We start from the raw sequence: 12,907 nt of genomic DNA on the forward strand, positions 1-12,907 counted from the left end.
CGTGATGTACCAACACCCTTCCACCTTCCCGGTAGGGTGCGGATGCCCTTTACCAAATTCCACCCCAGTTGTAGTGCCTGTTGCACGTCGTTGGGTGCATTTGGTGCACGTCAGGACATCCTCAGCTCGGTACTCACCCATTTGTGAGGACAACCATCCTGCTTGTCCTGTGAGAAAGCAAATGTTGCTTACCTGATGTAACAGGTGTTCTCACAGGACAGCAGGATGTTAGTCCTCACGAAACCCGCCCGCCACCCCGCGGTGTTGGGTTTGTTTTGTTTTTACTTTCTAGGCACTGCCTGTAGCTTTGAAAATCAGACTGAAGGGAGACCCCTGCTGGCTGCAGGGTCAGTGCCTTGCTGGGCATGCCCAGTAGGGGCCAGTCAAAGTTCTGTTTAAACTTTGACAGAAGTTTTCCGTGGTGGGCTCCATCCTCGATGTCACCCATTTGTGAGGACTAACATCCTGCTGTCCTGTGAGAACACCTGTTACATCAGGTAAGCAACATTTGCTATACCAGTATTTTGCTATATTTTTTACATTTCGGTGCCTGGAGTACACTCGGTGTGTGAGAGCTGTTGGGTGTGATTGAAATATGAACAGTGCCAGGAATATGGAATGCCATACTAGGACATATTTAAAGCCAGCAAGTGTACACCAAAGTGGATAACATTCAGGTACTATAGGTATTTATATACAAGACAGTTTCTCAGGGATGAGGGTGAGAGAGTACAGGAAGAAGAATGACTGATTTTGGGATCTAAGTGGACTAGAGAGGGGTCCCTCCACCCTCTCTGACATTCCTTCTCTCCCCCCATCCCAAATTCCAACACACATTCAAACTGCAGTGTTGGCTGATCCCATTTCACCCTCAGTGGTGCTGCTTTCACTATGCAAGGACATGCATGTGCCTAGCTAGCCCTCCCTGCGATTCCATCCCATCTGATAAGCAATCAGGAGTGCTGGGTGGTACTGCATCAATTTCATAAAATCCAAATACAGAGTATCTGCACAATATTTGAAGGTTATGAACTTAAGCTTCACTCAACCTCCTGTCTTAGGAATATCTAGTCTCTGGTCTGAATCCATTCCAGCAACAAATTAAGACATTTAGAGCTTGAAAGGCTGCGATTTGAGAGCCTTGTTACCCCCATGGAAATAATGCATGCTATTAAAGATCTTAAACCGCATAAAGCTCCCGGGTTGGATGGGTATACGGGGTCATTTTACAAAAAGTTTGTCACTCAGATTACCCCCCTCTTAGAGGCAGCTTTTAATGACTTGCAGGGGGAGGCAGTTTTACCTTCTGAAGCAAACGTAGCAGGCATAACCATACTGGCCAAACCCGGGAGAGACCCAACAGAGTGTGGGTCATACCGCCCAATTTCCCTGATAAACATAGACCTGAAAATACTCGCGAAAATTCTAGCAACTCGTCTTAATTCAGTTATGAACAAATTGGTGCACCCGGATCAGGCCGGATTTATTCCAGGGAGAAAAGCAGCAGATAATGTGAGGAAAATTATGGACCTTATTTGGCAAGTGACACGGACTGAGATCCCGGCGATCTTGATGGCGGTCGTTGCTGAAAAAGCATTCGACATGGTCCATTGGCAATTTTTGTTTAAAACCTTGGAAAAAATGAATTTTGGCCCCAAATTTCTTAATTGGCTTCTTAAATTATATGACCGGCCACGGGCTAGGGTGAAAGTCAATGGAGTATACTCTGCTCCTTTTCCAATTGAGCGGGGAACTAGACAGGGCTGTCCCTTATCTCCCCTATTATTTGCGTTGTTTTTGGAACCTTTTACCACTAAAATTCGGGAAATGAGTACAATTATGGGAGTCCGAGTGGGAGAGTCGGACTATAAGTTGTCGCTTTTCGCGGACGACATTTTATTTACACTAACCAATCCGGCACAGTCCCTTCCGGGAGTGGTCACCCAGCTTATGGAGTTCAGTTCCGTGTCCAGCTTTCGCTTGAAACTTGACAAATCAGAGGTCCTGAATGTTTCCTTACCTCCAGACCAGGTCTCTTTATTGAAACAACAATTTCCCTTTAAATGGGCAGGAGCAAAGATAAAATACTTAGGCATCTTTATCGGGCCTAAATTAACTGATCTATTTAGATTGAATTATGTCCCACTAGTGGCCAAAGTGTTCCGAGATTTAGATATCTGGGATAATCTCCCTGTTACCTGGACGGGACGCATAGCAATTTTAAAGATGTCAGTGTTACCTAAATTCAATTACCTGTTTCAATCGCTACCAATCCCAATACCGACAGCATTATTGAAAAAATGGCAGAGACGTTTCTTTGCATTCCTCTGGAAGAGGAGGCCTCCTCGAGTAGCGCGAGCGACCTTATATCGACACAAATTGAGAGGTGGGATGGGGGTTCCGAATTTACAATGGTACTATGCTGCCGCCCAAATTAGTTGTATACTCTCTTGGTATAGAAAAACTGAGCAACCTAGCTGGGTGGTCATTGAACAAACTATATTGGGATCTACACCCCTCCCAGCTCTCCTCTGGCAACCTAGATCGACATTAAAAATAGGGGGACTTCTAACCTCTACTCTACATACGACTCTCCAGTGCTGGGACAAATGGAAGCATTTGATCATAGGGAACCGGCGATATTTTTTTCACACTCACATATATCACCATACTCGTTTCTCTCCGGGATGGGACTCGACTTATGCTCAATATTGGAAGCTGCAGGGGATTACCACTATGGGTCAAATATGTACTCCTGATAATGTGTTGTCCTTTTCCCAACTTCAGGAGACATACTCTATACCCTCCTCACATCTTTATTATTATTATCAAATACGACATTTCCTGATTCACGAACGAGTTCTGGTGGAACTTCAGAAGGGTAAATCCCAATTTGAGGGCTGGTGTGACTTGGCGGACCGCATAAAGGGGGGATTGTCAAAGGTATATTTGTTGCTGCAGGGATCCTTACCGGGGAAACCGGCCTACACCCATAAGTGGGAGTCTGAGTTGGGTCGGGAACTGGCTGATGAGGAGTGGGACCAGATTTTCTTAAATACTAAGCGTAGTTCTATTGCGTCCTCTCTTACTGAAAATGGATATAAAGTGCTACTTAGATGGCATCTTACTCCCTCTAGACTACATAAAGCGGGCCTCAGATTGGACGCTCAGTGTTGGAAAGGGTGTGGCATGGAAGGCACATTTCTCCATCTGTGGTGGGAGTGTATACACGTACAGAGACTATGGAAAGATGTCATGGCTGTAATTCTCCTCACTCTACACAAAGAGGTTACTTTAACTCCCACACAGGGCTTACTCAATGCATCCGTGGATGGTTCCCCGGCTGAGAGTAAGTTGGTTAATCAATTTTGTATAGCAGCACGCTGTACTTTGGCGGCTGCTTGGAATCAGGTAAGGGTACCGGATAAGGAAGTTCTTTATCAGAAACTTGATGCAATGTGTTCCATGTCCAAGATAACGGCTCAAAAGCGGAAACAGCAATTGCCGTTTCAGCGGATATGGCAGCCATACCTTACTTGGAGGCATGATATGCTCATAAATGCTAGCTAGCCTGCCTTTCCCTGAAGATCCTTGCTATTTGGTCTTCTATAGCTGGTACCTTCGATACCTTTTCAGATCTAGTATTGTACCAATCCTGGACAAATCTGACATCCCAACTCAGTTGCGGTATCATATGACAATTGTTTATTTGTTCTAGTTCCATACATTATCATTCTTATAGCGAGCGCGGACTTTGGTGGTGCTATATGTGCATGGTACCTGCCTTTCTCCCTAATGTCCTAGCTTTTTACCTCAATGTGCAGTGGATTGCATTTAAGTGGTATTTGGTATGCTGTTATTGGTAACTTTCATATACATAAAAGACATAATTGTACATGTATTTGTTTTTTACCTAATAATGTCTGTGTACACAGTTGCTATGGTTCTGTGGATGTTAATACTGTTTAATAAACTTTACATTAAAAAAAAAAATAAATTAAGACATTTATATGTAAATGTCTCATTTATCTAATGATTTTTAAAGCAAACTCTAGAGGGTATTGGTCACAAATTCTGAACTTTTGCAGCAACTCTATTCCTGAAGAAACATTTTTCCTTTCTGGTTTCTACCTTTTCTCAGACATCAGTGTCAGACGCATTACATCTGCTCTCTTCCAGTCCTTACAGAGTATAAATGCCGAAGACCTGTCTGCATTACCTGTGGTTTGAAATATACATGATGGGAACTCCAGGGATCTTCCGGATTCTCCTTTTCAGGTCTCTGTCCACTGTGGCCACGATGTAGCATTTATGCTATGAAAAGAAAGATATATGAGCTCTATGTCCTTAATCCCACGTGGACCCTCCCAGCAACAATGCCATCCCTATGGCCTCTCACGTACTTAGAATCAACTTTCAAGATCAAATGAAATGGAATGAAAATCTGTACCTGAGTGACTCTCTGCACTAAGCAGTCATCAGCATAAGTTCCTTTGTGTGTGCACGGCAGGCGTTCAAACCTTGGGTCCTTGACTATCCTGCACCCAGACAAGAATAGTTTATGAGAAACTAGATATTTTATTTTATTTAACATTTTTTATATACCGAGGTTCTAGAGATAAAATCACTAAGCACTTCGGTTTACAGACAACAGTTGAAATGACTGACGAGAGTCTTACAAAGAACAGGAGATAAGAACTGGGATAGAAACAATTAAATTCGTAATGACTTAAAATCCTTAAGTAACAGAGTTAGTATAAATTGGTAGTCAATACATGTAACAGGCAATTAAATGAGACTAGAATATTATGAGATTAAGTCGATGGTTGTGCAACAGGTATGTAGGAAGGATTACGTCTGTATTAGGCATAGGCTAGGGTGAAGAGCCAAGTCTTTAGTCTTTTTTTGAAAGTAATTGGACAATGTTCAAGTCTAAGTTCTGAAGGGAGAGAGTTCCAATGATTCGGGCAGACTGTAGAGAAGGCTCTTTTATTTGAGAATGCTTTGATTGGAGGTGTTTTAAGAGAGCCTTTTTGGGCGGCTCTCAACGGACGGGAAGATGAATATAATTGTAAAGGGAATCTGAGGTCGAGAGGGGAGGATTTGTAGATGGATTTGTGTATGATAGAACAAGATTTATAGAGAATTCTATATTTTATAGATATGATATGATAGGGGTCGTTAAGATCATGAGAGGTCTTGAACGAGTAGATGTGACTCGGTTATTTACACTTTCGAATAATACTAGGGGGCATTCCATGAAGTTAGCAAGTAGCACATTTAAGACTAATCGGAGAAAATTCTTTCACTCAACGCACAATAAAGCTCTGGAATTTGTTGCCAGAGGAAGTGGTTAATGCAGTTAGTGTAGCTGGGTTCAAAAAAGGTTTGGATAAGTTCTTGGAGGAGAAGTCCATTAACGGCTATTAATCAAGTTTACTTAGGGAATAGCCACTGCTATTAATTGCATCAGTAGCATGGGATCTTCTTAGTTTTTGGGTACTTGCCAGGTTCTTGTGGCCTGGTTTGGCCTCTGTTGGATACAGGATGCTGGGCTTGATGGACCCTTGGTCTGACCCAGCATGGCAATTTCTTATGTTCTTACCCTAGTATGCACCAAAATATGAATGGGTCTCAGAAGGAACACAGGATGCTGACCTGTATGTTCTGGCAGAGAAACCCTGTCTCAGCAGAGAGAAACTAGAGAAAAACTTTGCCAGCCTCAACAATGCTACCCAGCTTGACAATAACCACCAGAGACTGCTTTTATAAGCTCCAAGTGCTGAAAAGAATACGACCTCTCTTCCACACACATGACTTTAGAACGATTCTACAATCAATCATTTTCGCAAAGCTGGACTATTGTAACACCATCATGCTTGGTCTCCCTTCATCACACACCAAAACATTGCAAATGGTCCAAAATGCCTCCGCCCGTATACTCACTAACACCAGGAGAAGAGAACACATAACCCCTATCCTGATGGACCTCCATTGGCTGCCCATCCACTTCAGAATAATCTACAAGGCCATTCTCACCATTTTCAAAAACATCCATCAATTAGCTCCAATCGATCTCCATATCCCCCTCCGATTACACCATTCAACAAGACCGACAAGAGATGCTTACAAAGGATCACTTCAAGTACCTCCAGCCAAAACTACCAGACACATCACGCTTAGAGATCGGGCATGCTCCACAGCCGGTCCAACTTTATGGAACTCCATTCCCCCGGATCTTAGAATGGAACCCAGCATCTCAACATTCAAGAAAAGACTCAAGACGTGGCTGTTCACGCAGGCCTTTCCTAACTCCAACATTATTTAACTCCCATCAATCAACACGCTTCGCTAGTAATAGCGTTAATAGCCACCTCTTACAATGTTATTTATACATATATATAATTATCTGATCTTCATTTCCTTCTCACTCCAAGTTATTGATTTCCCTGTTATATGTAACTGCTTTTCTGCACTATTGTTCAAATTGTAAAGTTTATTATAATTGCACCCCTGTTTCTTGTGAACCAGCATGATGGGACTACCGTCTTGAATGTTGGTATATAAAAAACTTAAATAAATAAAATAAAAAATAAATAAACTGTCGAAATAAAAGCTAAAAAGTCGGCAGCAACACAAAAACAACTTATTCTCACAAAGCAGAAAACACAGTCTGTCCAAGGACAATTCATCGGTCAGCAGCAGTAACCCCACATAGAAAAGGAAGGCGCAGCTGAAAGGAAGAAAATTGCTGACATGGCAACATAGTGATGGTCAAGACGTGATGGGTCATAGTCCAGTCCCCCCCCCCCCCCCATGGAAAAAGGGAAGGGAAGGGACCTAAAATGCATGACTATGCATTAACTTTATGCATATTCATCAGCTGTCATAAGGGCAAAGAAGAAAGAAAAAAAGAGGAACCAGATGACATGGAGACAACACCTTGCCCTCTTCCAGTGTTGAGGAGATAGAGGACTGGGAGTGTCCGGGGAGATGAGAGAAAGAGAGCCCTGCTTATCCGGCCGCCTGCCACGAAGCCAGGATTGGTCCCAGAGCCGAGAGCTGCCTCCTCAGCCCAGCTGGTACCAGGACCAAGAAAGCAAGCTCTTTACCGTGAGACAGTTCCCAAGATCTCCAGCCAGAGGCTGCTCTAGAGATAAATAGAAGGGAATCTCCCACGGTGGAGTGGGGCTAGCAAGCTAGTTACATTTATTAATACTCTAAGCAGGCTAAGGTTCCCGGCATGTTTCAGTCCATTAATGATGCAGATCTTTGTTTAATATAAACTGATGCTAAGTAGCAAGGACTTTAGACATGAACTGTTTATTTTCTTCTAAATGAAATGAAGTATAATTCTGTGGATAAAGCACGTGGTCTTTTCTGAACTATTCGGATTGTGTGGGTAAGGGAGGTAGTAGAGAGAACTGTCTGTAGCACTGCTGGCCCTGATAGGTGTGGAGGAGGGGGAAACGAGGTGCACAGTAGCAGACAGGTTTCCAAATCCCTAATATTGCGTACAAGACAAATCCCCTGGCATGTCTGCATCACATAAGGTTCTAAAGGGTGAGGGCTGGAGAAGGTAAGAAAGAAAACATTTATGCAACACAGGAGGCGAACAGGGGAATTAGGAAAACAGGAAAAACCCCAAACAAAGCCGCTCCAGGCACAGGAAGCCTCACGGGGAGGGAGCCACGCCCCTGAAACAAGCATCGGGCCAATAGGAGGCTGGACTCGGTCCCTTTAAATTCAAGCACAATCCCGGCGGCGTCGCATGCCCGAAGGAGTGTGACCTAAGGGGCCTGCCCCTTAGTGCGCCCCTTTGTGTGCCTCAGGAATCAGGACATAAAGCCCTTCTCTGGTTAGACAGCCTCGCCTCAGCATTGCTACATTCGATTGCTACCAGCTTCTTCCTACTCGCTTTCAGCTCTCATCCAGCAACTACCAGCTCTCATCCAGCCTCGCCCAGCACGCATCCAGCAACTACCAGCTCTCATCCAGCCTCGCCCAGCTAGCATCCAGCAACTACCAGCACGCATCCACCCCCGCCCAGCACGCATCCAGCCACTATCAGCACGCATCCACCCCCGCCCAGCACGCATCCACCCCCGCCCAGCACGATTCCACCCCCGCCCAACACGCACCCAGCTTCTCCCAGCACTCATCCAGCACTCAACTCACCCCCTACCGCACATCTAGATCAAAATGCTACCGGGATTCGCAATCCCCATACATCACCACAGTCTCTATGGTTCCTTCACTATTCCTATCAGAAAACAACGCAGACCTCAAGCTAAATCTTCTTCACCTCCCACCATCCATCAACAAAGGCTAATTCCAATAATGATCTCGCCAATTACACACTTTCTAGGCCTATCTCTACTCTCTCTAACCCTATTTAATGCGCAATCGCTTACGAAAAAAACACATATTCTAAACGACTATCTCATTGAAGTCAATCCAGATATCTATGCAATCACAGAAACATGTTGAAGCCCACTGATATAGTTCTAACAAACCAACTTCCCACCCAGCTTTATGACCTTTTCTCCATCCCTAGACTCAAAAAAAGGGGTGGAGGGATTCTTTTAGCCGCAAAAAAAGGACTAGGCCTAACCTTACAACATTCAAACACAACTTCAAACATAGAACTCTCCTTCTTCAAATCCGATCACCTACAAATTGGCCTAATCTACGCTCCGCCAGGAACACTAGATTCGGACCCCTCACTGAACTCACTGCCAAATATATCAACCCTGACAAACCTGCCATTATAATGGGAGACTTCAACATGCATGTTGATGCCTCACCACAATCCCCGAACTGCGTTACACTACTCTCTTCACTCAGTTACATGGGATTCACACAATTATGAAAAGCCCTACCCATAAAAGCAGGCCACACGCTGGACCTCATTTTCATCAATGAATGCATCTCGCCCACTTGCTCGCCGGTCCCTTGGACGGATCACCAGATCATTAATACGACCTTCGAGATCAAAGAGCATCCTCCCCATTCTTTCCCGAAAACCATGATCCAATTCAGGAAACCTTGCTCCTCAGACCTCCTCATCAACCATCTCTCTAAAGAATTAACACAACTCGAGCTTTCTGATGCAATCGCAGCCACCTCCTCCTGGTGCAACATTACTAAAAAAAATTGCAGACACAACCTGCCCGTCCTCCACAAAAGTAGTACAAACTTCACCAGACAACAGGAAACCTTCGTTCACCCCAGAACTGAAGTCGCTCAAACAAGATATTAGAAATAAAGAACTTATTTGGAGAAAATACCCATCCACCACAACGCTAGCTACATACAAATCCACCATCAATGCATACAGGAATACTATACTTAGAACAAAGAGATTTTTTCTCAAAAAAAAAACAAAACATCATTTCATCTTCGATTCGAAAGCACTATTCTCATACGTCTCAGCACTCACCAAACCATCCCCTCCGAGCATCCCGGACGACCAAGCTCTCAACAAAGCCACTGAATTAGCAGAATACTTCAAGAATAAAATTGCTAACTTGACAGTCCCCCTCTCGACACCCAATCCCCTGCCCCCTCTCTCGCTTGCTACCCTACCTCAACGAAACACGAGTTTTGAAACTTTCGAGACCACATCAGCTCTTGAGATAGAAAATATCCTCAAAAAACTGAATCCATCCTCTCATCCATTGGATTCAATTCCAACCAACCTCCTCATCCCCATAAGGAATACCATCTCAAAGCCAATTGCAGACATCATTAATTGCTCTCTAACTCAAGATCTAGTCCCTGACCAACTTAAGCTAGCAATTCTAAAACCCTTACTAAAAAAACCGAATCTGTCGCCTACGGACCCAGCTAACTTCCGCCCAATAGCTAACCTGCCTCTGATCACCAAACTCATGGAAAAGATAGTTAACAAGCAACTATCTGATTACCTGGAAGAAAACACCATTCTCGCACCTTCCCAGTTCGGTTTTCGCAAATCATTAAGCACAGAATCCCTCCTCCTATCTCTTACAGACACCATACTAACAAATCTGGGAAAAAAACAACCATATCTCCTGATCTTACTAGATCTTTCCGCGGGCTTTGACACTATTAAAGCGTCTGGCAGACATAGGCATAAAGGGAACAGTCCTCAGCTGGTTCAAGTCCTTCCTGTCTAATAGACATTTCAAGGTAAAGATAAACAATAAAAAGAGTCACATTCGGTCCTCTCCAACCAGGGTGTCCCCCAAGGTTCCTCCCTCTCTCTGACCCTGTTCAACATTTACCTTCTCCCGCTCTGCCAGCTACTCACCAATCTAAAACTGACGCACAACCTCTACGCGGACGATATACAAATCCTCATCCCGATCACAGAATCCTTACATAAAACCATGACTCACTGGAACAATTGCTTGCAACTGATCAATCATCTGCTCTCCAGCCTCAACCTCATCCTTAACAACAACAAAACGGAGATCCTAATCATCTCTCAAGATGATAACAACGAGCTTTTCAACACAACTGACACCCTCCCTTTCAACCACACCGAAATTAAATCAATCTCCTCATGTAAGAGATTTAGGAGTCATTCTAGATAATCAGTTTAACCTAAAAAAATTTATAAGCACCACCACTAAGGACTGTTTCTACAAGCTGCAAGTCCTTAGAAAGCTGAAACCACTACTTCACTTCAACGATTCCCGTATGGTTCTACAAGCCATCATACTATCTAAAATCGACTTTTGCAACTCGCTCCTGCTTGGTCTCCCGGCCAGCACCATCAAACCTCTCCAGATGGTTCAGAACTCCGCTGCCAGAATCCTTACCAAAACTAACAAAAGAGAACACATTACCCCCATCCTTAAGATCCTCCACTGGTTGCCCATTAAACACAGGATCCTCTTCAAAGTTCTCACAATTATCCACAAAGCCATTCACAACATCTCCCCGCTCCACCTAAGCTTCCCAATTGCGTCTTCACACATCAATCAGACCCATCAGAGGAGCATATAAAGGCACACTCTATGCCTCCTCAGCAAATTCCTCACTTCAGAAACGCGCTTTATCTACAGCAGGCCCCACACAATGGAACGCTCTCCTGCCAGACAGACTAGAACTTTGCCATTCGTTATTCAAAAAGAAACTTAAAACCTGGCTATTTGGCCAAGCTTTTCCAGGCTCATGAGCCCCTGGTTCGCTTCCAGCTAGCAAGAGCCCTGGGTTCTTTTCCAGCTAGCAAGCTCCTCTGCTTATTTTCACTTTATGAACTAATTAAGGTCGTTCTAGACACGATGTATCATATTACTATTACACTGTAGCAAATCTCTGATTGTTTACTCACACAAGTGGCATTTTTGCTTCTACGCTCCATTATCAGGGTACTGTTTTCTTTATACTGATCTCTGTTTTGTTATAATTCATAATTTTATACCAGAATAGTTTCCCCGGTCCAAGTTTTTTACCCTATGTTCCATGTACCGCCTCCGGGCGAATTCTTATTCTCTGTTTCAATGTAAACCGATGTGATTTGTGTGTCATACAGGAACACCGGCATACAAAAATTATAAATAAATAAATAAATAACACAAGACTACATACCTTTATTTCTAGTTATGTAGGGAACTTTTGAGTTATTTATTTTGAGATTTATACGTTACCCTAGGTGGCTGACAGTAAAATACTTTTTGTGAAAACATGTCCATTTTAAAAAAGTAATTTCATAGTTCTTGTGGCTAAATACCTCCCACCCCATTCGTAGAAGACCAAATAAGAAATACGAATAGAAAGCAAAAAAACACATTCTATAGTATCTAAACTCATCATGACTGACTCTTGGAAGTTTTCTGTGCCTACCTCAATGCCACACGGTATTTCTGTCCCAGCTTCTCAATTTCCGCCATCACACAGTCTGTAATACAGGGGACACCTGCATGGATATAAGACAGTTTGAAACATTACTAAACTCAAGATGGAAAGGGCATATGTGAGCAGGATGCAAGGACCTGCAGATGTTCTAACAGCTGAGGCTGATCAATTAAACTCCTCTGATCAATCTTAATAAGAGTTACAATTTATTTTTGCCTGGCTAAAATCTGGTTGTTATTGTCAAAGGACTTATTTCAATTAGCATCAGTACTTGAGAATTAACAGGGCAAAACTCTGTCCAGAATTCTAGGGTACAAAAAATAATTTGTGGGCATGTAAACTACGGAAAGTAGAATTCACAAATAGCAATTTGCTCAAACATGAAGACTGAATACCTTTATTTCTTTGTATATAGCATAGTTTTGCTATTATGTGTGGGAAATATGCGCTTGCCAGCAAGCCATTTCAGGGTTTAAACACTAACTTCCCTTCTCCCTGACATTTGCCTGAATAAAAGCATCACTTGTGCTTAAGTCTCTGCCTGGGAAAGGATACCTGTTGGCCCTGAATTCCTGGGGGAGGGGCTGGGTGTTCCCTAGTCAGAGGCAGGACAAAGTCAGGAGGTATAGATTTCAGCAGCCAATGATATGATCCGTGCACACCCCCTGAGCCAAAGCCAATGGTGTAATGACTCTTCTGTTGCTATGAGAAAGTAGCCAATCATATAATGACACATCATCTGCCTTTGTATGAATGTACAATAAAAGGAAGAGGCTCGTGAGGGCAAACCCTCTTTGCCTCTTTGCCTTCTCCCTCTTCCTGCCTGCCATGAAAACTGTCTGATGCCTCTTCATTACTCCTACATCTGGTGACCGCCCGGACGTGATGATAAACTCCATGCTTATTTCGGCTGGTCATAGCTTAAAGGTACGTACCGTTCAACAGATTTGCTATCGTAATATTTTTAACAAAAAGTACTTCTTAGTAATTTTTAAAAGTATTTCTCAGCAAGTTTGTTCCCCACACTCGTAAGCATGGGCAATGATTTGACTATACAGCA

At 43.4% G+C, this 12,907-nt stretch overlaps 1 protein-coding gene across 1 annotated transcript in view; it reads right to left on the minus strand.

Annotated features, from left to right (window-relative positions):
* The window catches only part of FCF1 (FCF1 rRNA-processing protein), a 75,832-nt gene that overhangs the window by 22,804 nt on the left and 40,121 nt on the right, over positions 1 to 12,907 (minus strand). The window contains exons 5-7 of the mRNA XM_029598431.1: positions 11,836 to 11,908; positions 4,451 to 4,538; positions 4,220 to 4,314 (exon numbers count right to left, since the gene is read on the minus strand). Coding sequence (XP_029454291.1) covers positions 4,220 to 4,314; positions 4,451 to 4,538; positions 11,836 to 11,908 — 256 coding nt within the window. The remainder of the gene's footprint in view (positions 1 to 4,219; positions 4,315 to 4,450; positions 4,539 to 11,835; positions 11,909 to 12,907) is intronic.

This window comes from Rhinatrema bivittatum, chromosome 4, assembly GCF_901001135.1.
Source record: "Rhinatrema bivittatum chromosome 4, aRhiBiv1.1, whole genome shotgun sequence".
Lineage (NCBI taxonomy): Eukaryota > Metazoa > Chordata > Amphibia > Gymnophiona > Rhinatrematidae > Rhinatrema > Rhinatrema bivittatum.